This window comes from Mauremys reevesii, linkage group 4, assembly GCF_016161935.1.
Source record: "Mauremys reevesii isolate NIE-2019 linkage group 4, ASM1616193v1, whole genome shotgun sequence".
Classification (NCBI taxonomy): Eukaryota; Metazoa; Chordata; order Testudines; family Geoemydidae; genus Mauremys; species Mauremys reevesii.
Window position 1 is genome coordinate 84,499,489 of NC_052626.1, and position 26,752 is coordinate 84,526,240.

At 41.5% G+C, this 26,752-nt stretch overlaps 1 protein-coding gene across 9 annotated transcripts in view; it reads left to right on the forward strand.

Moving 5' to 3' along the window:
• The window catches only part of NAV2 (neuron navigator 2), a 333,951-nt gene that overhangs the window by 126,687 nt on the left and 180,512 nt on the right, over positions 1–26,752 (forward strand). For 7 of the 9 annotated variants that reach the window (XM_039534979.1, XM_039534980.1, XM_039534971.1 and 4 more), the window contains exons 4-5: positions 16,315–16,387; positions 24,140–24,407. In XM_039534979.1, the coding sequence (XP_039390913.1) occupies positions 16,315–16,387; positions 24,140–24,407 (341 nt within the window). Of the gene's footprint in view, positions 1–16,314; positions 16,388–24,139; positions 24,408–25,328; positions 25,398–26,752 lie in introns of those variants that run through there. The other 2 variants (XM_039534978.1, XM_039534977.1) reach the window with 2 other exon arrangements.

Sequence of the window (26,752 nt, forward strand, 5' to 3'; positions counted from 1 at the left end):
GCTAAATATTAAGTATGGGAATGTCTAACACTGCATTTTTTTTAAGGTAGCCTCAGTCTCAGGGTCCTTTAAAGAAAGAAAAGAAAAAAAAAAAAGCATAGCTGCAGTGTGCATCAGCTTCTGCATCTTGCTGTATATTGAAAGGGGACTTTTTGGAATGGTCTTCCACCCAAGAATAAGCAAATATGTGTCACACTCATGTTAGTGAGTGATAGCTTTGATGTGCAGTAGATGAAATTTTTTTCCCCCAGTAAAAGTGATTCACATTTTGATGGCTATGATTTTATTCTGTGGCTGCTTAGTTTATTTTAAAAATTGATTACTTAATGCAACCGGAAAAGTAAAAAAGAGAAAATTAATTTATTATAACAATTCAAAGTTTAACATCATACTAGGATTTTGACATAAACCAGAAAGGACATCTGAGATGAGGCCGTCCTTAACTCATCTTATTGTGCCTACATATTATAGAACATCTGTTATGTAAAATTGCCTATTACTGAGACCCTTGTAGGAACAACAGACACTATTAAGTTCAGTGTGGTTTCACTTGCTTGCACCAAGGTTGAATTTGGTCTCAAGAGTGGAAATTGTGCTCAGGCTGAAATGTGCAGAGTGAATTAAGGACAGATCCTTAACGATACAGTACTTGTCTTCGGTCCTCAGCATTATTTTCACTTGACTTTATGGTAAAGGCCTTTTTTTAAGCTTCCTTGCAGGGAAAAAAGATTAAAAGCAAGGGGCTAGGGAATCAGTCACACAGGTAATAAATTGTAGCTATAGGATACCTATAATTATAGGATTAATTAATTCATTCCCTTTCTGAGCCCCAGCTATGGGGAAATCTTTCTAGCTTTTCGAAATGGGATGGATCTGAGTAATGTAAGTTTAAAGCATATGTTGACAGCAAGAGATACCTGCTCATGTTTACATAGTTAAGCTCCTGCTTTCTGAATTCCACATAGTGGCTTTATTTCTGAACAGAAACCCTATTTTTTCTATCCATAAGAAAAAAATATACAGTGAGATACGTTGTGAAACTCTTCATACTAAACCAGAATGTGACAAAGATTCTGTGTCAGGTTTGTGATTTAGTAGTTGAAGCTGTTTATACAACTGTTTCTTTTGCCACCTAGGCTTATGTCTCTATTTGAATATGTCTCTATTTATAGAATACCTAGTACTAAGCTCTTCACACTCAAATATCCAAAGCGGGTCATACTTTTGACAAAGGATTATCCAGTCCAGAGAAATTAGCTTTCACCTCTGTTAGAGTGTCTGTTTGTAGATCTTTGATTTCAGGCTTCTGCTGATGCACGGTCTCTGTGTAAGTATGTTTAATATGGTTATTTTAAGTAATTAAATAGTCTTACTCTAAAGCTGCTGTGATGTATGTCCAGGACAGTTTATTCTCTGGTTTTTGGCTGGATTTATTTTTATAAATCCCTAATCTAACTTGCTTATTTTGGGCTAAACTGTGCCTTTGTCCTGGTTTATGCAGCTATAGTGAAGAGTGAGGAGGAGTAAGATCTTAATTTCCCCAATACTCATTTCTCCCTCCTGTTACTCACACCTTCTTGTCAACTGTCTGTAATGGGTCACTCTCTTACCACTTCAAAAGTTATTTTTCCTCCCTTGGTATCTTGCTGTTAATTAATTTATCTCGTTAGACTTACCTCACACTTGGTAAAGCAACCCCCATCCTTTCATGTATTTATACCTGCTCCTGTATTTTTCACTTCATGCATCTGATGAAGTGGGTTCTAGCCCACGGAAGCTTATGCCCAAATAAATTTGTTACTTTCTAAGGTGCCACAAGGACTCCTCATTGTTTTTGCTGATACAGACTAACACAGCTACCACTCTGAAACACTCCCCAGCGAGACTGTGTAGGACCTGGTTGCTGGGTCCAGGCACAGGAAGGAGAGCAGGGACTGTACACCCAAAATGTTTGCTCTTCTGCCACCCCAGCAAGTAAGTGGGCACAGAGTAGGTGGAGCCATGGACTGCACCCTCCTTACCACCCACAAACACGCATGTTGGCCAGCCATGATGGCGAGGCTATGGTGTGTCTGGTAATGGGCTGTCACAGGAGCTGTCACTCCTTCTCTCTTGCCACCATGGAAGAGAGGAGCTGTGTTCTTCAGAGAGGTGTATTCTTACCAGAGCTATTGCTGGAGTGGGTAGCTATGAACTGCCCCCTACACTAGCTTGAGCCTAAATGCTTGATCTAGCCCATTAATATTAAAGAACATGGTGCTAGATCAGCAGATGGATGGAGCTACATCATTTAACCCCAATTAAGGATTTGGCCCGTGATGTTCTTTCCTTGTTTGAAATCAATCCATACATGCTATTTTAATTTTGAAAATGAAACAAACAATTTATTTATATAAAGAAAGTGGCCCAAAGCAACATACAGACAGAAAATGTTTTATTTAGAGGAAAGAATTATAAAGCCATATTCTAAATGTTTCATGTGATTATTATAGTTCTTTGTTTCAGGGTTTGATTGATTTCAGAATTAATTTTACCCGTTCAGGTTACAGATTGATATATCGAATCCTTCAGTACTGGAGTTCCTGGATGGGGATGAAAAACACAGTGTACAGTAACCAGTACCACGTATTTCCATGCCTTCTGCAGGTGTCTAACCTCTTAATTCCAGTTTGAATTTTTTTTTTATATGTAACTTAAAGGTTGGTGGTTCTTATAGTGATTGTTCTTATGGATTCTTTTTTCTGATGCACATGCACCATAGAACAGATTCTTTTTGGCCACACCTGCGCCCTGGAAATCCTGGCGCCCACCTTCACCACCACCCAAGTACATAAAGGGCAGAGCTGGCCCAATGGAGCCTCAGTTCCTTCTTACCATCCATGGCAGCGTGATGGAACCTCTGTAGTGTCCCCTTACTCGGTGCCTTGTGCAATCTCTTGTTAGGCTAGTTAGTGGTCGCTAACTCATGGTTTCTATAGTTAGTGTAGTTAGTATCATTTTAGTTGTTTGTATCATGCCCACTAGCGCAAAAAAAAAAAGGCAAAACTTCTAACAGACTTGAAGATATCCCTGATACTGTGACCCAAGATGCTATGGCTGAGTCCTGCTGTATTGTTTTGAAGGGTCAGAAGAGTGAAAGATATTATAAATACTGGCATTGTTCAACATGAAAACAGTGATAGAAAAGTTTGGGTTTTTTTCTACAGAGACCGTGGTTTATATGGCTGCTTGGAATACATCCAAAAGCATTCATTCGTTGCTCAAACGCAAGAAAGAACAAGAAATCAAAACGAGCATTGATATTGAAACTAAAACTGAGTAGTTATGCAAAACAAACAATAAAAGCCTATTAAAATCTCTCTTCTTTTGGAGGCAAAATATCAGTCTCTTTTTTTTCCATTAACACACTTTTCTTTGGTGAAAAGGAAAGGGTTAATTTCACTCTGTCTTGCTGTCTGAAGTACATTCACATCTCTTGTTTTTAACAGACAGGCACAAGGTGAAGAAAACACATGATAGAACTGGTGGGGGAAATACGACTTTTGTTGATGTTCTTGGAACACTGGGTGGCTGGTCAGTAATGAATGGATACTTTAGGCTGGCAAGTCGACCATGGTACCTGTTGCTTGGACCCAGGCTCACATTACAGGACATCTGATTTGGGTCGTTTCTCCTCAGACAAGGCAGGGCTGGATGTGGTAATATGTGTAGTGCAGTTGATTGCAGAATCTGTTAAAAAGCTGAGTGGGAGAGGGATTAGGAGGAATAAAAATAGTGCAGCTGAAAGTAACACAAGAGGGGAGGATGACAGAACAGGATCTTATGTGCCTCTGCAGTGCTGACAATTGAGTGTCACCACTTATGGGCTTGAGGACTGGATGTCATGAGGATATGATGAGTTTCAGGACTCTCAGGTGAAAATCAAGTTCCTTAAACAAGAGCAAGGCCTGCCGACCTTCCTTTCGGGAAGAAAACCCTGCAGTCTGGTCTGCTGTTTCTGCTTGGGATCAAGGACGTTGAGATGAGATGCGATAATCTGAGCTGGAAAGCCATGCTGCTTTTTTCAAAATCTCCTTTTAAGGACCCCAGAAGGCAGGAGAGGAGAATGGGTGGTGTAGTTCATCCCCTTGTTATTTCATTCAATTAAATCCATTTCTGTAAGGCCAAACTTAGTATAGATGATGTTAAGTCCAATCTCCACATAGTCCTTAACCCCTGTCAGTAGACCTTTTTGTTTGGACTAACTCAGCCTCTGTCTGGTTTTCTTGCACCTGTTTATAACATTCTTTTTTTAAAATAGCTTGACCTATTTTCATGGTTAATTTCCAAGCAGGAAAAGTTATAGACCAGTTGTCACAACAGTCCCCAGGATTTAAAATTTGCCCCTCTTGAAGGCTGCTATCAGATGAATGATGAGCACTTTAAGTGCCTCTTTAGTCTGGGTAAAGGGGCAGATTCCTGATGTGTTCAGTTGTTGTTCCTTCTCCAAAAAGACACAGAAAGTGAGGAAGGCCTACTTCAGGGTCTTTCTGCTGGAGCACTCAAAGGCCGGGGGTTGATTCCAGGTTTGCTGTTACATGCCTTTCTCATCTCATGGGCACCGTGGCTCACGTAGGCCTACCCACCAATCCTGTTAATATTGAGAATCTTGAGGAAACTCAGACAAGATTCAGTTGCAGTGATCATGGCAGCCCCAGAGAGTTCTGGTACTCAGAGCAGGTGAACCTGCCTCCTCACTAACTCTGCTCACACTACCTGCTCTATTTTATATCGTTTAGTAAAATGGATGTTCGAAAATACACCTGGATCCAGTATCATTACATCTGACAGTCTGGATGCAGGCTAGATAGCTGCCACGAAAGAAGTTGTTCAGCTGATGTCCAGACATCTTGCTGCATAGTGGAAAAGCATCTGCTAGACTGTCTTGTGTGGTTATGCAGCAAAATACAAGAGATTTTCTATTTGGGAAGTACAGCGTCCCCTCTGTCCCTTGGAAGCACCTGTTTCTGCTATTCTGAATGATCTGCTAACCCCAAAATATTAAGGACTATCCATCAACTCCCTAAGAATACATTTAGCAGCAATAGCAGCACATCCTCCTCCTCCTATTCAGGGCTGTATCATATTTTCCCATCCTACAGTTTCTAGATTCCTAAAAGTTCTCATACATGTGTTTCCTTATTCTGGGAGCCACCCCCTTCCTGGGACCTCCACAGTGTTATCTGGCTTAATGGAACTTTCCTTTGAGCACCTAGCAACCTGCTCTTTTTACCTATGAAGACTAGCTTTTTAGTAGCCATGATATCAGTTTGGGGAATTCAGGCCCTTATGGCTGGTTCCCCTTACGCATAGTTCCATAGAGATAATGCGACTCTTAGGCCGCACCTCAAGTTCCTGTCTGATTGTTTCTGATTTGTATTTAAATGTTTTGGTTCACCTCCCAGTTTCTTCCCCAAACCACTCAAACCAGGCGAAAGCCAAATTGCAGTCCTTTAACGTGAGCAGGGCTATTTCATACTAGCTGGACAGGTCAAGACCCCTCAGGAGCTCCTCTAGACTGTTTGTAGCCTTTGCAGACAGAATTAAGGCTCAAGCTACTTCCACCCAAATGTTGTCTGAGTGGGTATCTAACTGTATTAGATCCTGTTATGAGATAGCCAGGTTAGATCTAGCTATGCAGGTTAGCAACCATCCTGTCATGGTTCAGGCAGTTTCTGTGGCTTTTCTAAGAAGTATGCCTTTTTCAGAAATTTGCTGGACAGTTTCACAGGGATCAGTCTACATTGTCACCCAGTACTACTACTTAACCGTGGCAGGATCAGATGCCCCCATTTTGTTACAGCTGTCCTATGGTCCTTGTTTACATAGGGCTCCTGTCATCTGCTTTCTACCTATGAGGTCACTGCTTGCTAGTCACCAGAACTGGGATCCATGAGGCCAATCACTTGACGAAGAAAGAATGGTTACTTATCCGACAGTAACCATGGTTCTTCAAGATGTGTTGTCCATGTGGATTCCAAAATCCATTCTTTTTCTGCTTCCACAAAGTCCTATAGATACAGGATTCAGTACTAGCAAAGGAAATGAGGGATAGTTGGGTCCACTCTGCACCTTCCTTGCGTGGGAAGGTGCGAGGATCCAATGGACATTGCTAGCCAAAATATCTGATCTCATTTGCACAGGATACATACTCACCAGAAGCGGAATCCATGTGGACTACACATCTCAAAGAACCGCAGTTACTGGAGAGAAGTAGCCATTGTTTGTTTAAGAAAGGGCCACTTTCATCTGATTGGCTAGAAATCATGCTTTGCTGCAATGTCTGATGGAGATTGAGAGCAGATGATTCTCATGCTCTGGGTATTTCCTGAGACATTTCTCCTATTTTGGGGTTGAATATTTAACGCTCAAAAATGAGACATTGATAGGACTAGCTAGAGCCATGCAGCTTTGTTATGGCATCTCAGTACTGACCTCCAGTTTGCTATTCCTGTCCCGAGTCATGCCTAAGCAGAGACTCTCTGCCATTTGTGCAAAGTTTGTGTTATGAGCAAACATCCACTATGCACTAGGTTGAGAGCAGCTCTGGGCAGGAACTTTGTTGAGCCCTTTGTGTTTAAGAAATCATCCTCATCATTTTATCAGAGTAAAGAGTTCAAAGGATAAGTGTAATAACCTGGTGTACTATTATGACCTCTCAAACATTGAAGCTGTTGGTATGCAGTTCTTCTCATGATTAGACCTACTCAGTGTTGAGGATACTCATCATCTTCTTGTTGCAGGATTAGGCCTTTAGCGTATGTATACACTACTATTAAACTCCCACAGCTGGCCCGTGTCTGTTTAATCAGGCATGCAGGGCTTGGGCTAAAAGGCTGTTTAATTCCAGTCTAGTCGTTCAGGCTTGGGCTGGAGACCTTTGAGAGCTGAATGTAGAGATGAAAGAGAAGGATTCTCCCCCTCCCCTCCCCTATTTTAGCAGTTTTAAACAGAAAAGACATCCTGGTTTGGGTTATAAAGGTAATAATTGGAGATATACCAATCTCTTAGAACTGGAAGGGACCAGTTCTCAATGAAAGGTCATTGAGCCCAGCCCCCTGCCTTCACTAGCAGGACCAATTTTTGCCCCAGATCCCTAAGTGGCCTCCTCAAGGATTGAACTCACAACCCTGGGTTTAGCAGGCCAATGCTCAAACCACTGAGCTATCCCTCCCCCTTTGGGTTGCCCCAAACCATTCTGAATACAAGAATGCCCTTTGAAGGGAATGGAAACTTAGACATCATGAATCAGAACTTTCTCTGTGGTGCTTAGTGAATACATTTCTAGTGCTATTTGGCAGCTGCAGATATGTTTGTGGAAAGAAAAAAAATCAAATATTGATGGGGATTTGGTGCCAGCCACGTATGTTGTGGTTTACTTAAGAACCACACGTGAGCAGCACACGATTTGTGTCTTCAGGCTCTGTACCTTCTAAATACAGACCCGGCATCAATCATCCTGCTTTTACACTCTGAAAATGTTCTATCAGCACCAAACTCTTTTGCTGTTAACATCCTGTAAACTTCGGTTTTTGGGACATCCCCATCAAAATATTCATTGGCCTGTCTAAATTTGGACTGATAGCAACCTTATATTAGGTTGCAAAAATGAACATATATTAGTATTTATATAGATAAGAGGTGCATTTTGAGCAAGGTAATATTTATATCATTTATATCAGGGGTAGGCAACCTATGGCACGCGTGCCGATTTTCAGTGGCACTCACACTGCCCGGATCCTGGCCACTGGTCTGGGGGGCTCTGCATTTTAATTTAATTTTAAATGAAGCTTCTGAAGCATTTTAAAAACCTTATTTACTTTACATACAACAATAGTTTAGTTATATATTATAGACTTACAGAAAGAGACCTAAAAGCGTTAAAATGTATGACTGGCACGCAAAACCTTAAATCAGAGTGAATAAATGAAGACTCGGCACAGCACCCTGATTTATATCCTTTGAGAGCAAGCCGTATTTTCCGTTTTTCCTTGCCATTTCCTATACAATGTATAGGAAAGTTTTTAAGGAATAATGCAAATATGGAGGTAACTTTGTCTGAAACGAAACTGACAGGATTTTAAGAATTGCCAGTGTAATGAAACTTTTTTTTGTTTGTTTTGTCTTTTAATTGCTTTTTAATGTAATGAAGTAAACAGTTAAGCATGACACCATAGCCTTGAAGTGTTTTTTACCAGAACAAACAGGTTTGCAGATATAGTTCAGCATGCAGATTAGGGTCTTCATTCTGTGTTCTGTCATTGTGTACCAGGAGATGGCACTGAGCTTTTTAAAAATGCTTCAGAAATTAACCTTCATTTATCTTCTGTTGAAAGTTTTACAGTCAAGATTGAAAACTTTTTACTGTCCCAAATACTGAGATTGAAGGCAATATAACTTAGTTTGAAATAAAGAATAATTCTTGTGGAGAGGCATTCCATAAAAACCAAATTCCTAGTGCTGTACAAAATTGAGGCTTACATCATGATATATAAACATTTTCTAGAGTTTCTGAGGGAGAAAACCTATAGTAAGAGCTTGAGACTGACCTTTATTTAGGGAAAAAGTGCTATATCTCAGCATGTCACAAGGGCAGCACAATTTACAAATTACCCTGTTGCTTCTTACTGGGCACAGGGGCGGCTCCAGGACCCAGCACGCCAAGCGCGTGCTTGGGGAGGCATGCCGCGGGGAGCGCTCTGCCCGTCGGCGGCTTGCCTGCGGAGGATCCGCTGGTCCCGCGGCTTCAGTGGAGCCGGGGGACCGGCGACTGGCAGAGCACCCCCCATGGCATGCCGCTGTGCTTGGGGTGACGAAATGTCTAGAGCAGCCCCTGACTGGGCAAAGCTGTATGTATACTCTGGCTGTGGGTGGAGTTTCCATGTCTAAGCTTCTGTCAAATATAGTCCATGTTCAACATATATCTGTGCCCATAGATGGGTCTTTATTTACATGTTTACTGGGGTATTTTAAGTGCCATTTGCCTTGTTCTGCCTATACCGACCAAGCAGCTTTTTTCTTCTAACACAGACCAGTATAGAAATTGAGATTGCCATTACGTTGCAAGCACAAAATCTTCTGTGGCTAATTGTGTTCATACTTGTTAGAAGTGCAGAGCTATTCTAAAGTACCTGGCGGCATACAAGAATAGTCCTGAGCTATATACCTGGGAAAGCAGTAGTGGTATGAGCACAAATGGGAATCGGAAAACCTTATTATTCCTGTCCCTTATACAGAAATTCAAGGAAGTCCTCCGTACCTCAGTTACTGTCTCTGTAAAAAGCAGGAGGTAGAAGGAGGGGGGAAGGATGATGCTTGCCTACATTTGTAAAGCACTGTAAGATCAGTGGATGAAAAGAGCTATACATTTGTATAGTAATATTTATTAATATTGTGGAGGAGAGACTGATGGTAGCCCCTCAAATCCACAGCTTGTTCCTCTTTGAGAGAGCAGGCTTCACAAATTAAAATTTCAATTTAGAATTGACTCCTAAAACTAGGAGGATAAATGGTACAGAGGATAAGGACCCTGAAAAAGAGATTCTATAAGTCTGACCCAAAAATGAGTGATATGTGAATTAGCTCCCACTGTGACGGGAAAAATATTTACAATACAAATTGTATGTAAATGCAAAATTAGGGTAGTGCCAAACATACAAGGCCACAGTCCACATCCTGGGTCATGTCAGAGCGTATGTGGTGCAAGATAACTTCTGTGTCAGTTTTGCATCCCTCCCTCCCCCCGAGTTTGGCACCTGTCCAGTGCCTAAAGCAGCTGGATGGCTGATCTAAGTTGCTCCTGGCTGTCCACTGCCCCATCGGTCCATTCTGTTAGCTACCAATCATTAGGACACAAGACTCTCTGACCTCTTCCCCGTCTCATGCAGTCATGCCCCCTACATCACCTAGAGAGTCCCTTAGGTACAGGGTGTACTCAGGTAGCTGGTTAAACTGGCTTTCCAACTGCTTTGCAGTGCAAATAGCAGAATGTGTGGTTCAGGGTTATTCTCCAAAGTTATTCTGAACAGAATCTCTGGCTTTTACATTATTGCCAATAAAGAGAGATTTCTCTCCTCACTTAATTTAGAAGAAAGGGGAGATCATGACAAAGAATATTTATTTTCCCTCTCAAGTGACAGAAGCTTAGCTTGAATTTGGGAAAAGATGATCACTAGAGCAATTAAAGTAAAAATACTTCATGCAAAAAGGAGTTCACATGTTAAGTAAATTACCATGTGCAGCAATTGGAACAACTAAGCAACAAGGATTAATCAGTTTTTATAAGAAAAACCTTAATTAAATATGGGGAAGTAGAACTGCCAACCCACCTCTCCATCCTATTCCCCCTGCATCCAACCCTGTATAGTTTGCCTGAGCTCCCTGCATTTTCCCAAGTTCCTATTTATAACTCTTTATGACAATGTGTTATCTGATGACTGTTGAGTTTCTTTATTACACTGCCTGTTACCAGTGGAGTTTTAGAATCTAGACTTCCCATATAGGAGCAGGATCTTTCAGGGTTAGAATCAACTGTCCTTTAATTTGTGTTTAGTTTTATGAAATGTCAGAACAAATAAGTATCTTGCATGTTGTGGAACCGGTATTGTACAGCTGACCATGCCATGGACACTTAATATGCTACATCTACTCGTAAAAACGGATTTGTGTGTAGTGTTCTGAAGAGCAACACTTATGGCTTCTTTGGGGAGCGAGGGTGATTGGGGGGTCACTTTTCTTTTTTTGGACATTTGATCTGACTGTAGCTGTTGTTTTCAAATAGCAAGTAATTCAAATCACATGTTGATCATTGCAGTGGATGACTGTACTCCCATTTAGCACCAGTCCCTCCCCTCTATGCCTACCCAGCTTCAGAAACATCCAATTTCTCCTTTTCCTCTGCTGTGTTAGATGTTGCCTGCGGCAGGAGGCAGAGCAGCTGAGAAATCAGAGCTGCCTGCCAAAAGCCAGTCATGGCTCACAGCAAAAAAGAAAATACACACTCCCTTTTGGCAAATCAACAACCTCATGTCAGCTTTAAGGGCTTAAACAATATATGGGCTTGGCCCAGAAGGGTCCCTTCGAGTTAAACAATAAGCAGTCATTGAAACAGTGTAATTTTAAGGGGACAGCTACGTGTGCTATGCTGAGTGTCAGCGCAATGCAATGTCATTAGATTTCTATCTGTATAAGCTGGTGCTCAGTTGTGATCTACTCAGGAAATTTAGTTCCATCCTTGACATTTTATACCAATGTGATCTTCTTACCATGCCACTTCAGAATCATTTGCATGTCCATTACTGCAGGTGCAAAACTATATGTCTGCATGAAGCAACAACTGTTTTGCATAGATAGTTTGCATGGAGTTCATAGTCCTAGCAACATTAGTATTCCTAGAAAAATCCCATGACAATTGCCACAAAAGACTGTATTTGTACTGCTTCTATGGCTATGTCTACTCTACCACTTATGTTCGCAAAACTTATGTCGCTCAGGGATGTGAATATTCCACCCCCGAGAGTGAAATAAATTAGTCCGGCATAAGCACTAGTGTGTGCAGTGCTATGTCGGTGGCAGAGCTTCTCCCACCCAACATAGCTACCACTGCTCATTGGGGGTGGATTAATTATGTCGACAGGAGAATTCTCTCCCATTGGCATTGGATGGATACACGAGAGATCTTACAGCAGCACAGCTGCATTGGTACAGCTATGCCTCTGTAAGCTCTCTAGTGTAGACATAGCCTTAGATACAGAACAAATCTTCCTTAATATCCAGTACTTTTGTCATTATTACAGTGTTTTGATGCTATGTTCAAATATTGTAAACCCAAACTATTTTATGGGGGAAAAGTGATACATAAACATTTCATAATTAGTTTTTACAATGTGTTAATAGTAGTTTGTTAGGATTTTCAGAGTCTTGTCTTTAATACTTTTTGTAGCCAAAATTCATGAAATGTTTATACTGTGTGTCAAGGCACCTCTTTTCTCTTGCCAGACTTAGCGTTTCTCCCCTCTGGCGATGGTGGGCCTGGGGTAATCAGTCCCACTCAGGTAGGGTTTGGGGTTGGCTTCCCCCTTCGGTGCTCCCTTCGTTGTGTCTTCAGGGCAGGCCTGAGGTTAAGCCTAAGGGGGTGCTCCTTCCCCACTCAAAAAGGGAAATAGTCCTATAGACCCAAACAAAGGGTGATACCTTACCTGCCTCCTCGCTGGGATGGCATGTCATCCTGTTGTTTGTCCTGGGGTGTCAGTTGCCTCTGTTGTATTTTCCAACTCCTTCCCTTCCAATTATATAGAGTCTTATTATCGTATTTTATTTCCTGACATAAAGGCATGCTTCTGCAATCTTCTGTAATCAGCCTTTCATATCTTAACGTCTTCCTTCTCTGTCGAACTTGGCTATTTCCCTGTCTTAAAGTATTTAGTTTCTTACTATTTCTTGACTCTAATCCATTTTATTGTGTTCCATCTTATTGTGCAGTTCATGTAATATACCCCATTCATCTGTGTCCTATATAATTATAATTATTTACCTCATTTTCTCTTCAGACTAGAATTGCACTGAGAATGGCAACATCTGTATGTATCATTTCCCATTCATTCCTTTTACAAGATTGGGAGTTTGCTTATGTCATGTTAAGCTCTTTTTACAGCCTCTGGAGCAAGAATAAAATGGTAACAAGGCAGTCTGCCCTCTTTAAAGTAGTGCCGGTGGGCCCTGGCCAGCGCACCCCTGTTGCAAGGCATGTGCCCATAAGATAAATGTTCCAAGGGAGGATCAGGAGTTAAACTGGGAATGGGGGCCAGGTGTTTGTCAAGTGCGTATAATGCTCACCAGGTAAAAGCACTGTGTGGAGTTCAGTCACAGGGAGAGAGAGGGGGAAGCCTGGAGTCTTGAGAGACTTGGAAGGAGGCTCCCTGGAGGAGTACCAGAACCCTGGTGAGGGTGATCTGGGGAGGTCAGTGAGGACTCTAGCCTAGCCAGAAGAAGGAGAGCTGTCCCAAGGGAAGAAGATTACAGTGCAGCCCCAGAAAAGAGGGCAGTGGATACTAAGTTTCAAGGAGAAGCTGGGGGCTGGGTGAAGCCTGTCATAGTAAAACACAGTCCCAGGAAGGAGGGCTGTGATCACTTTGTCCCAAAAGAGAAGACATTTGAGCTCAGAAGAAAGTCAGCAAGTATAGAATGAGTCTCTGGAAAGGAGAAGCAAGGCATCTTGTGGCTACGGGGGAGGGGGCACAGATAGTACCATTATTTAGGGTTGACAGGGCTGGGAACCCGTGGTAGAGGGGTGTTTTCTGCTATGCTACCACTGAGGCAAAAGATGCAATGACTCCTGCTATTAAGGGGAGGAAGAAAGAACTCATCAGAGCTCCGGAGCTGGAAAAAGAGAGGTCAGATATTGTTGCATGCCTGGCACAGGTCAGGTATGGCAGACTAGTCGTTTCCTTTTGATTTTGATTTTGATTACCTCAGAAAGGGTGGACTTTTGAAGCTGGAGGGTCAACTCACCTCAGCAAATGAACTGTGTTGGAGTCCAAGAGAGTCATTGAAAACCCAGGAGGGACCAAGAAGCAGGTTGATTCAGTACTGCACCATGCCACCGGGGGCCTGCTCTGGGACTGCACTCTACTACAGGCATTAAGGTTGGAGAGTTATGGAGCATCTATTCTTCCATTAACACACAGTAAGATTAGTAAGAGTTGTGGCATACATCACAATGATGATAATTAGTGAAGCCTTCAGTGGGCCTTATGTGGTTGTCCTGATTAAGGGAAATCATTTTAAAAAAAAAAGTCATTGGAAAAAATTACAGTTTGGGGGAACCCTGCACTGGAAATTCTGTGACACTAACTTCATAGTGTAGTCTTCCTTGTTACCTGAAAGGACAGGGTATATAGGCCAGATTGAGGGAGTGAGGTCTTGGAATCCCACAGAGTCCCTAGGATCTGTGAGCTTCATTTCTGCAATTTCCCAGGCAGCCAGAAGCTGAAGGTGCCAGAGAACAGGACCTCCATGTTGTTTTCTGACCCATCCTTGCCTGCACAGCTCCTAAAGGAGCAAGAAGGGATAACTGTGTGGTATCAGGCATGGAAGGGTAGTTAATACTGCAGAGAGAGACCTCTGTCTTAGTTTACTTACCTGTAAGGTGGAGGTAATAATACTTCCCTGGGGTATTGTAAGGATTAAGTAATTAATGTGTGCAATTTGCTTTGAGCATGGATAGCCCTAGATGTGCTCCATATTATTAACTGTTTTATTGTTTACTGGGTTATTGATTGCCTCTTGATTTCTTGTACTGGCTCTAAATTGAAGGGGTCCAGTTCCATCTCTGTTACTGATTTCCCACAGCATGCCAAATGCAAAAAAAGAAAAAAGCCGAGTTTTCTATTCCAAGGTCTTCTGTGTGTAAAAGGGTTATATAGATCTCTCTGTATGACTTGTCTTTGCTGTAATTCCTGTCAGTTGCTAGACAGGAAACATTCTCATTTTACTACTGATTTGTCTTCCCACTCCTATTTGTCCATTTCATCTACCTTTTGCATCTTATTATAAACCTATGTCGTGAACTTTCTAGGGCAGGGACTGGCTTATTACTGTTTGTATAGCACTTTAATTGGGCCTACACATGATACCGTACTCCTAATAATAACCATAATAGTAATAGAGGGCTTTTATGATCTGGAAATATATTTGGGAGTTTGATCCTACAATGGATCTGCACGTGGAATGCCCAGTGACTTCTTTGGTTGTTCATACAGAGGTCTGCAAGGAGCCCTGATGGATTAGAATTTGGTTACCCGTGCTTGACCTTTTGCATATGGGTAGGGTATGTTGCTCAGAGCTTCCAGGAAGGGGAGCACATTACATGTGTATCTCTCTTCTTTTAGTAACACAAAGAACAATGTTTCAGCTCCCAGGCAAACCACATCAGGCCTCACCTTATGAAGAGAGGATGGATCATTGCTGCTTGGGGCTTCCAAAAAAATAAAAAAGAGGAATGACAAAGGGCTCCTCCAGGGCTCTGAGAAGGATTCTGTTGATCCTTATTCCTGGGGAGTAAGGGATCCTTCTGAAAACTGACTAACAGTGGCTTCTCGGCCACTGTGTAGACATATCCACACAGTGAGATTTTCAAAAGCACTGGTCATTGGCATAACTCTGTTCCCACTGTAGTCAATGTAAATTTCATCCTTGAGTAACGAAAGCAGAGTCAGGACAACTCAGCACCTTTGAAAATCCCACCATATATCAATTCTGCAAATGTTCTGATGCACACTTTCTCCCTGGTGCCCCGCTTCAGTAATACGACTGGAAGGTGGTGATTTCCATGGAAGGAAGGGAAGGATGAATCATGTTCCTTCAGGCCATGGGATGGATATGGGGCTGCTTCACTGAGGCTACTTCAGTACAGTGAAGTAACTTTTGTAGCTGTAGCACTCCACTGTGGGGTAGTGAATACAGGCAAAATAGGGTTGTCGAGTCTCCGCGAATCAGAGGTTAATCTTTAATTATAGATTATGTCATGTGATGAAGCCTCCAGGAATAGGTCCAATCAAAATTGGTAACCCTAGCAAATAATCATGGCTCCCAAACAACTTGCCGGGGATCCCTAGAGAGCTGGATGTGCATATCCTGTCAGGCCAACTGAAATCCTGCCCCCTCCAACTCAGCACAATTACACCAGCTCCCTGCACCCCCTGAAGAGGCAAAATTTGGTCCACTGTTAGTAACTGCAGCCTGTTTCAGTATGTAATTTCTGATATCCAGGGAATTTTGTGAGTAAACATTTTCTGGATTCCAGCTGAGGTTTCTAGTTACCATTCTTACATTTTACTGCCTCCATGACTGGAAATTTCTGACAGCTGTCTGCTTAAGAGCAAGTGGTAATCTCTCTTCTCCTCAGGCAAATTTGGCACCATGTTTATTTTCAGTATCATGTTTGTTATCATAGGACAAAAATCCTTGCATGTTATATTTGGCCGTCTACTGAGATGCAACGATCATCTTTCTTGGACCTGCGTGGGTAGAGTATTAAGTAACTTGCTCCATACAAATACAAACTAAGAGGAGCCCTGACCAACACAGTGTTGGTTGTCTAATAACTTAGGAGTTTTCATGTTGTTATGGTTCCAATATTAAGAATCTTTTTTCCACTGCAATGAACAAAGGGGCTTTTTCTGTGATACAAAGGTTGTAGGCAATAAAATGTGACTGTAGATTAAGGTAAACATTTACTACAATGCGTATTCTTTTGTCTCCTTGTTTCTTGTTTAGATTGAAAACATAGATGCATGTCTGAGTTTCTTGGCTGCCAAGGGAATAAACATACAGGGTCTATCAGCAGAGGGTGAGTCAATCTGTCATTCCAAAATTTATCTTGTAATGAGGGACATTCAATTTAGGTTTTTTCCCTCCATTTAAAAAAATATATACATCCAGGATCACTGGAGATTTAATAGGACTTGTGCTGTTGTGTTTTACTCTCTTCTCCGCATCCACTATGTGAAAGGTAAGTAAAATACATGCTGGACTCAATGCTGTTAACTCTTTTACTGTAAAAATAAACCATGGGAGGGAATTAAATTCATTCACTTTTTAAAACAAAACACACACACACCAAACAAACTAACCTTGCAGCTGAGTTCTAGAAATGACTCACTGAAAAACCAAAGCCTGTGTATTTATGGTTGTGACAAAAGCAAACTGTATCTGAAATAGCAGCATGTGAAAAAAGTATAGAATTAAATAACTACAGAAAAATACATCTGTAGTCCTGTGATGCAAACATTTGCTCACATGCATAATTTTACAAGTGTAGTAGTCCCGTTGTGGTTGAAAAATAAAGTTATGCATGTGTGTAAATGCGTGTAGGATTGGGGCTTATATTTTTTACCACATTAATGATTAATTGCATCATTGCTAAAGAATCAGAATTTTAATTTTAAAGTGAAAATGGGACCATTAACACGTCATGACTTGACACTTTATGAAACTAGAAATGCTTTACCCGGTTTTCTTAAACAAATGTTTTAGTAGTTATGTCCTGAAACAAAATTTTTTGTTGTTTTTTGTTGGATGTCTATTGAAAGGTGTCAAGTTACATTTTTTTAAAAGAAACTTCTGTTTTGCTGTTCTATTTATTTTTCTGTAGTATGTAAATTTTTACATTTGCCTCTGTAAGTGCATGTAACAATGAAATGAATTCAAATGTTACAAAATGAAACAAAAATAAAAAAATTAGATGCTGCCCCCCAGTTAATCAGTCCACCCATCGAAACCATTTGTCCCCAACCACATTACATTAATAACCACCTACTGCACAGACTGTAGTGCCAACATGTCGTACATCAGGTTTCACCTTACTTTCACTTAAGTATGTTTGAAAAAGCAAGCAGGTGCCAACAACCAGAGTAAGCAACAGTTAAGTCGGACTCTGAACGTATTAGGTTACACCTACCTCAGTATTTCCCAGAACAAGTAATCGGATTTGCAAGTTCAGGTGAGACGACTTTATGGGTTTAACTTCTCAAATAAGTTTGTTTGCAAGCTTGAGTTTGGGGATCTGGTTACTTTGCAAAGTTTTTGCATGTGTATGCATAACTTAGTTACCTATGTACTTAAAGCTGTGATTTCTCCCTCTCCGCTCATGTTGCTGCCTAAAAAGCAAGGTGAATTTGATAGCCTGTCTGATCATGTGATTGACAATTCTTAAAGAGAAGAGCTGCCAGCCCTCTCAGCTGGAATAGGAAAGCTTTTCTCTCTTGGCTTTGACTGCCTGGTTGCCAACAACCAAAATCTCCTGGCTGTAAGCATTAGTGTGCATAGTGCTGGGGGATTCCCAACTCTTCATGCCAAAAGGATAATTATATTCGGTTTCTAGCTGTCTCACACTCTTAATGAAAGACTAACTGATTACTGTACTTCAGGCATAAATAAACTCAGTGGATGAACAGTGACTACAAAATTCCCGGCTTCCTGCTACCAAAAGAACCCGAGTGAGAAAGTTTAGAAACAAGATGCATTTCTTTTAATTTCTAAACAATTGGGACATTAGCATTCCTCCCTTTTGGGGTTATACTGTGTTGTTACATACATTGATAATATGAGACACATACTTTGAATTAAATGTGTGTGAGAAAGAATTCCCCTTTAGGACAAGTAGATTATTATCTGCAAAACACAGATGCCTTCCTGCAGCCTAAGGGTGTAAGAGGACAGCCAGTGTTGTTTAGAAGGAAGATCCTTAACATAAATGTGGTTTAACTAGAAGTATTTTTATGGTGAGTTTGGTACTCACAAACTACTGTTCCCCCCGAAAATGGATTTTCAGTGGGGTGATAATTACCTGAAATAATTGCTTCCTCTAAGCATAAAGTCATAGTTAATGTCATTTGTTTCAGTTTCAGGGTTTTCCACTGAAGTTTCTTTTCACAGCACTTCACATCTTACTAGACTCTGGCTGTGAACTTCAGACTCTTTTTTGACGTGGTTGGATGGTAACCCCTGTAGCTTCAAGTCTGAAATGAAACAAACCATCTCCTATTGAAAATAAGTGATGTTATTAAAATATACCCCAGATAATCCACAGGGGATGAAATATATGGAGAAACTGTTGTGTACATAGGTTTTCTGACTGTAAAGTACATTCAAGTAATTTAATAAAGATATAGCATCAACCAGTTTCTAGACATAAGTGACCAGCAACATTTGCAACGTCCACCAAATGCGCCTTGCCCTACTACAGCATATTCAAATATGCCATATTGTAGGGAGGAGAGAGCTAGTGCAATTCCTGCTTCAAACTAAAGATGCCCTTTTGAGATTCAGAAAAGATCTTAAAAGCCTCCTTTCTCCCTCTCAGTCACCTTCATTTCACTTGCACCCAGGACTTATTGTCTGGGGCTCTCCCTCATTGCAATACATGAAGATTTAACTTCCACTTTAAAATGTTGTGGGTTTAAAAAAATAATAAGTTTATTCATCTTGATAATGATAATGTGCAGAAAGCAGGGCAGCAGCCCATTAATACATGCAGTAGTATTCTGACAATATGAGAACAGTTGGCTCAGTGTAAACAATCCTTTCCTACCGAGTGCCCTAAATTGGATTCAGGCATAGGGAACAGAAGTCGTCTTCCCCTCCTAGGAGAAGCTTTAAGATAATGGGCCAAATCGTGTCTCCCATTTTCACCCAAATAGTCCCCTTATAATCAATGGGGCTACTCAGTTGAGTGAAGTGAGTGGGATTCAGCCTAAAGCCTCTAAAAGTGAAAGCCCTGCGTATCCGTATATGATGATAAAACAGAAAAGGCAAACCTGGCTGCTTCTGCACAATAAACTTCCGTTTTCAACCCGAATAAGAGAGAGAGATTCCCATGCACGTTTCACCTTGTGTAACTTTGTCAATATGTTACAAAATCCCAGACAAACCAGCTGAGGTGATGAGAAAACTGTCTTGAGTAAAATTCTTTACTTAACTAACCTTAGAGGTCCATAGGCTCTCCCACCAGATCACAAACCACTCAGCAGAGCCCAGGTTATCCCATTCTCATGACATCTACTAATTCAGTATTTATATATGGCACCTTTCACAGTGACATAAGTCAGTCTCCAAAGGATACAACAGTGCAAACTTGATGGCAGCCAGGGGGATGCCACTAGTGGCTGCCACAATAGTAGTGGAATGAATTACCTGTCTTACTCTTCCATGTAAGGGACTAAATATACTACTACTAAAAAGATTGAAGATTGAAATTTTTGGGCTTGAAAGCAACATTTAATTTAAACCTTACTCTGGGAGATGCATGTTAACTGTGACGGGAAGCAGTCATCTCATAAAAACCAAATAAAAACATTGAACCCGGTTAAACAATGACATAACCAAACAAGCCAGTAAAGTGTTGGGCGCAGGTTGCTAAGATCCAGTGGGTCAAATGCAAATAATTGTATTTACTCCCTTTGCAAATGTTCAGCCAGGAGGAAGTAGGAGTTTATAATCAGTTCAGAATGGAATATAAACTGAAGCCTCCTCTGGATTGCTCTAGAGTGCATCCATTTTTTTTCTACACCTTTACTATAAGGAGGAGGTTCACTATGACTGGAAGTGTAATTTGTACTCCCCAGTAAAGTAAAGTTACACTTAAATAAGTGGGCTCCAATGTAGGCACACTTTTATTATTTCTATTACCTTAGGAGCCCTAGCCATGGACCAGGACCCTGTTGTGGAAGGAACGTAGAACTATAGGACAAAGAGACAGTCCCTGCACCAAAGAGTTTACAAACTAAGACCTCAGCTAGTACATGTTAACAAGGGCAAGTTTCTGTGGAGATGTGGAGGAGCTCTTGTCTTCTCTTTCCACTGCCATTTTTCCTCTAGTTACTCATCAGTTTGAGCTTTGTATGCATGCCCATGCTGTTCCCTGGACTGATGCAGGCCCAGTTACTGGCCTGTTGGAATTCCAGCTCTCTACTTATTCTCACCACTTTCCAAATAGTGTTTCTAATTGCCAAGGCTTTGCAGATTACAGATGCTGTGTATGTGCAGTAGGAACTAATACTTTCTTTGTAGATAGCAGTTGCACCACCTGTGAATTAATAGATTAGCTGGATAGAGATCAGCTGAGCAAATTGTGAAGCCATAAAATGATAAAAGGAAACATTTTACTAGTCTTCAGAACAACCACTATCTAATTTTGGCCATGTCTATATTTTTTCCCTCTATACTGAAATTCATGCTTCTGTAGCTAAATTACTTTCAGCTCAACTGCAGCTTGTACTTTGCAAGCAATTTTTTCTTTCTCTTTGATTGACAGAGTCCTAAGCAGAGTCTGTGTTTTTGCTGAGTTGGTTTGAATTTATTAGAAATCTGTCAGTCCCACCTCTTCTTGGTAAATTAAACAATTTTCCTCCTTTCCCTATGGCTAAATCTCCTAATCCAAGAGGACTTTCTGCATATAGGAATGTCACATCACTCTTGGCTACTTTCTAATGTTGTTCCCTGGGTGGGATTAATTTTTTCTAGAACACACAGCACCACTAAAAGGAAAGTGGTAGCAGCTGGTTTTCTGGATAGGCTCTGAAGAGTGTCCATCCATGAAATGTTTGGTTGCCCAGACCTATATTATATGCAGTTATAGTGAGCCTTTTTTTGGTAGGGTCCCCTTTTGTTTTCTTTAATAGCCTATCTCAGCTTCACTTGTTGTTCTGGCTGAGAAGGGATGTAGCTGCCTTCAAAGACTCTTGGTGTTGGGCAGAGAAAGTTTCCTAAAAGTGATGTGAGCATCGTTCTCCCATGCCAAGGAGCTGCATGTGTTGCCTCTGCAAGAAGCCTACTCTCTGTCAGCCCTTGCGTTCAGAACCAATCTGTGCACCCGAATTCTGGTCCGTTGTGTAGTGCTACAAAGTGCTCCTGCTAAACCACCTGGCTAGCCTATTCCAATCATTGTAAATCTGTTCATTTTATTCTCATAGTGCTAGATGCTTTAGGGCATTGGAAAGAAAACTTCACTCAGTATTTTTTCTCCTTCCATTCCTTCTTGGCTTCAATTTTTTAGATTCCACATGTAGCAACTTTTTAACTCTTAACAGCTGCAGTATAGTCCTGACATTTAATTCTAATTGTTCCAGACACTAACATTATCCCTATCCTATTGATTTACTTCCTTGTTTTCTGTGGATTTCCCTGTTGCCTTGCCACTGAGTCTTGCATACTTTTGTGTCAATAAAGAAAGTAGCTTGGGCAGCTTTTCAAAATTAGAAGTCAAAGCAGTAGGAGCAACAAACAACAGCAGATGTCACTGCATGGAAATGTCCAATCTACGGATTAGGGTGGTGAGGGTGGGTTTCTTTTTTAAAACCCTGCAAACCAGAACATCTGACAATATTTGTTTAAAACTTAAAATATAAATAAAGAGCCCTTCTTTTTTCTGTGTGGCCAAAATGAAAATGATTGGGTTACATGTTCATGCTCTCATAACCCAGTATGTGTGTTTATACTGACGCAAAACAGAGAAGGGGAGTTTGAAATGGAAGTAATTCAGATGGTACTCACTGGCAAAACACAGTGAGGCTGAAGTACTCTCTGTGTACAAAGTCCAGTGGCAAACTGCCAGGTGAATTACCTCAGTCCATCTTTTGAGATAAGAAAACCAGAAGTGCTCCTAAAAGGCCTGTTTGAAATATTTTGCTTATTCTTAAAGGGCCATAACCTGCTCCCTATGCAGTTAATGGAAGTTTTTCTTTTACTTCAGTGGAAATACCATTGAGTCCAAAGTCTGTGGGTATAATTTTTCTTGTATCCTGTTTAGAAGATATATTTTGCTTAGGCAGATTATAGACAATGTGAAAATATTGTCAAGGTATAGAAGAGGTTTTCTTTGTTCCTTGTTTTGCTTTTCATTGTTTTAAGGGTATATTTTTGTGTGGGTTCTTATTTTCTGTGTTTCTGAGACAATGTTAAAACCAGGTTTCTCTTCTGATAAACACAGCAGATGGGCATGCACTCACATATACAAATTATACATTAAAGGCAGGGCTGGTAGCACCACTTATTATTGAGGTTGCCTGACATCTCCTATTATAAGGTCCTGTTTTCAGTTGCTTATCACTTGCTAAACTTTAACCATTTGAGCTGAATTTTTCCTTCCTGAGTGTCTGTCTGCCTCAGGTTGAACTATTTTGAAATATTTTGCCAAAACAGTTCAGCTATATCTGAGAACAAGGTTGAGGGGGGAAATGTTGAATCAATGTTAAAAAATTCTGGCAACTTTCTGAGCCCCCATGGTATGAAGCAGGAACTTGATATTTGGTAAGGTATGTCGGCTGGTTTTCACAGGAACAGAAGACCAAAATTGGTCAAGTTATAAGCCTTTAAAAATTGCTGTTTGCATATGCTCAGTAGAGGCTTCTTAGATTTTAGCAGCTATATTTCCACAAGATTCTGTCCACACTTGGGCTAAGAAGGACTTTCCCTGCAATTGCAGCTTGGGTGAGGTGTGGCCCCTGTGCCCACAGAGCCCCGTCCTGCACTCTGAACCCCCCATTTCTGGACTTATCCCAGATCCCACACCCCCTCCCATGCCCCAACCCCCTGCCTCAGCCCAGAACCCCCTCCCACATTCTGAACCCCTTGGCCCCACCCCCAGCCCGGAGCCCCCTCCTGCCCCCTAAACCCCTCATCCCAGCCCCATCCCAGAGCCTGCACCCTCAGCCAGATCCCTCACCCCACTGCACCCTATCCCCCTGCCCTAGCCCAGAGCCCCGTTCTGCACTCTGAACCCCTCATTTAAAAACACATTAAGACAGCAAAGTGGAGCACTCAAAAGTTAGGAAATAACAGTTTTAAAGTTGTCTGTGCAACCTTAATGTAGCCCCTTGTGCATATGCATTATGGTACATAACCACATACTATTTTTTCCCCACAGGACAATTGTTCGTGTGTGTGTGTGTGTGTGTGTGTGTGTGTGAGAGAGAGAGAGAGAGAGAGAATACGCAAGATAGAACATGTGACAATCAGAAACTGCTAATTTCTTCAGATGTGTTGTGGACACCAGGCCCTTATTGCCTTGTGAAAAGACCAGACTAGTAATTATCTAGTTTATGTGTAGCCACTAATATATGCACTAATTCTGTTTCTTAATTCGAGTATATTAGATTTTCATAATTGAAATAAATTAGACTGACATAATGAAAACAATGCAATTCTGTATGACTGTGTGGTTTCTCCCCATCATGCACATTGAGGACTAGAACTTACAGCAAATCATTTGCAGCATGATGTTGCTACATTGCATTTGATTTTTGCGTCTTAATTTTGGCTTAAAGGAATTCTTTATTAAAATGCACCAGTTCACAACATGTCTTTCATTTCTAATACATCCACTGCAATCACTGTAGGGGAGAAATAACTAATTTACTTTGTAGTTGATGCCCAATGTTAATCAACTGTGATACCAATTAGTTTTGCAGGGAGTCTGTCGTATCCTAAAGGAATTAAATTCAGGCAGTATTATGAACAGCGTGAATGCTGAAATAAGCCATTGTACTGTAAGAAAAAACTAAACTGGTAGTTGACAAGTGACTTTTGAAAAATTGCCTTACAGAAATCAGGAATGGGAATCTAAAGGCCATTCTAGGACTTTTCTTCAGCTTGTCTCGGTATAAGCAGCAGCAGCAGCAGCCACAGAAACAACATCCGCAGCACCATCCATCTCAGCAACCTCCAACAGTATTCCAGCAACCAGGGCCTCCATCCCAGTGTCCGGTTGGGGTGCAACAGCAACAGATGCCGGCTTCACCCCAAACACAGTGCCAACAGCCCCAGCAAGCTGCGCATCATCAATTAAAAGCACAACCAGAAATGCAGTCAAGGTGGGATGTTTTCTGTTTTTCTTTTTCTGTTTTAAGGCATTTCAGAAACAAAAACAGCCTCTATAGTAGTTTCTCCTTAGAACAGAAGGTATCTAGCATCTCATCTTATCAGAAGGTGAAAGCTGCACAGCAATCGATTTCACACCCCTTGAAGTCAAACTGGAAGTAATAATGAAGTTCTGTCTGTGGCAGCAATATTCATTTATACAGGTTTAAAATGCCTGCTACATGAGTAAGCAGGATTTAGTTGTTTTTTTTTTTATTAAAGTGTGTTGGCTTTATTTCTTTTGCTTTATGCAAGCAAAGCATTTAATTAGGTGTACTTGTCAGGCAATAGCACAGTCATTTACACAAAACCAAGGATGGTGGCCTAGAGGACACTAACAAGATTAAGTCTGGACTTTATATTAAATATATCTTTACAGGGATTCCACTAAGCATGGTGATTTGTGTCTTATAGTTATTTTTATTTTAAGATCCTTGCTGAAGCGTTGAATTAAAATCAAAGTAATTTAAAAAAAATCAGTCAAAACCAAACATCTAACTTGAGGATTTGTATATTGGGAGAATTGTGAATTGACTGTAGCATGCATTAATGTTTCCAATTTGTTCAGTTTCTTCAGACCATTGTATATAATAACAAGTTAGAAAGAAATGAATAATGAAACTTGACTTTGCAGTAACGTACAAACCTGGTCAGTCTAGGCTAGTGCTGCACCTCAGTTCTGTATCTGAACCTAACATACATTATAGAAAATGAACCAAGTCTGAGGAGTTATGCTGGGGGAGAAGCTCTTTGTCATGTGAAACATATGGGAAAAACTCCCTTTTCTAAAATCATTGGCTCAGCTCAGTAGCATTTTGTGAATGTTTCTTCTTTGCTCACTCTTTTTCTTCTGCTTTTTCTTCCCTGTCGTACAGTGTATCACCCAGGGACTCATCTCAAAGCAAAATCATCCGATTCACTCTCGGTCAGAAAAAGACTTCTAGGTTAGCACTTCTTCCTCTTCTGTGAAGCATGGATAACCCTCCTTGCAAGATTTCCAACTGCATGTTTAGGGTTCATCTTTAAATTATTTGTCTGTATTTGGTTTGTAGCCAAGCAATTAGAATCAGGGCCGCCCAGAGGGGGAGGCAAGAGGGGCAATTTGCCCCAGGCCCCGAGCCCCACAGGGGCCCCCACCAGAGTTTTTCGGGGCCCCTGGAGCGGGGTCCTTCACTCGCTCCGGGGGTCCCGGAAAACTCTTGCAGGGCCGGGCGCAGGAGCGTCTTCTGCTCCCGGTCTTCGCCGGGGCGGAAGGACCCTCCGCTGGCGACTTACCGCCGAAGACGGAGCGGGACCCGCCGCCGAACTGCAGCCCGGTCTTCGGCGGTAATTCGGCGGCGGGGGGCCCTTCCATTCCGGGACCCGCCGCCGAAGTGCCCCGAAGACCCGTGGCGGGGGCCCCCCTCCGCCGAAGACCGGGCTGCACTTCGGCGGCGGGGGGGGGCCCCACCGCGGGTCTTCGGGGCACTTCGGTGGCGGGTCCCGGAACAGAAGGGCCCCCCGCTGCCGAAGACCCCGGGCCCCCGGAATCCTCTAGGCGGCCCTGATTAGAATAGCTAAAATATACGCTGTATTAGAGAGCATCCCCTTGTGTTCTCTCTAATACTGCGTATATTTGGTCAACTTTTCTTTTGTTAATTAGGAGAGAGGATAGAGTCACTCAGGTTCACAATCATGCTGGAAGGACATAACAAGAGGGAGCCCACAGGGATCAGTTCTGGGTCCGGTTCTATTCAATATCTTCATCAATGATTTAGATAATGGCATACAGAGTATACTTATAAGTTTGCGAACGATACCAAGCTGGGAGGGCTTGCAAATGATTTGGAGGACAGGATTAAAATTCAAAATGATCTGGACAAACTGCAGAAATGGTCTGAAGTAAATAGGGTGAAATTCAATAAGAACAATGCAAAGTACTCCACTTAGGAAGGAACAGTCAATTACACATGTACAAAATGGAAAATTACTGCCTAGAAAGGAGGTCTGCGGAGTCAATAGTGTAATGCTGTTGCAAAAAGAGCGAACATAATTCTGGGATGTATTAGCAGGAGTGTTGTAAGCAAGACATGAGAAGTAATTCTTCCTCTCTACTCCATGCTGATTAGGCCTCAACTGGAGTATTGTGCCCAGTGATGGGTGCCACATTTCAGGAAGGATGTGGACAAATTAGAGAGAGTCCAGAGAAGAGCAACAAAAATGATTAAAGGTCTAGAAAACATGAAAAGAGAAGACAGAGAGGGGACATAACAGTTTTCATGTACATAAAAGGTTGTTACAAGGAGGAGGGAAAAAATTG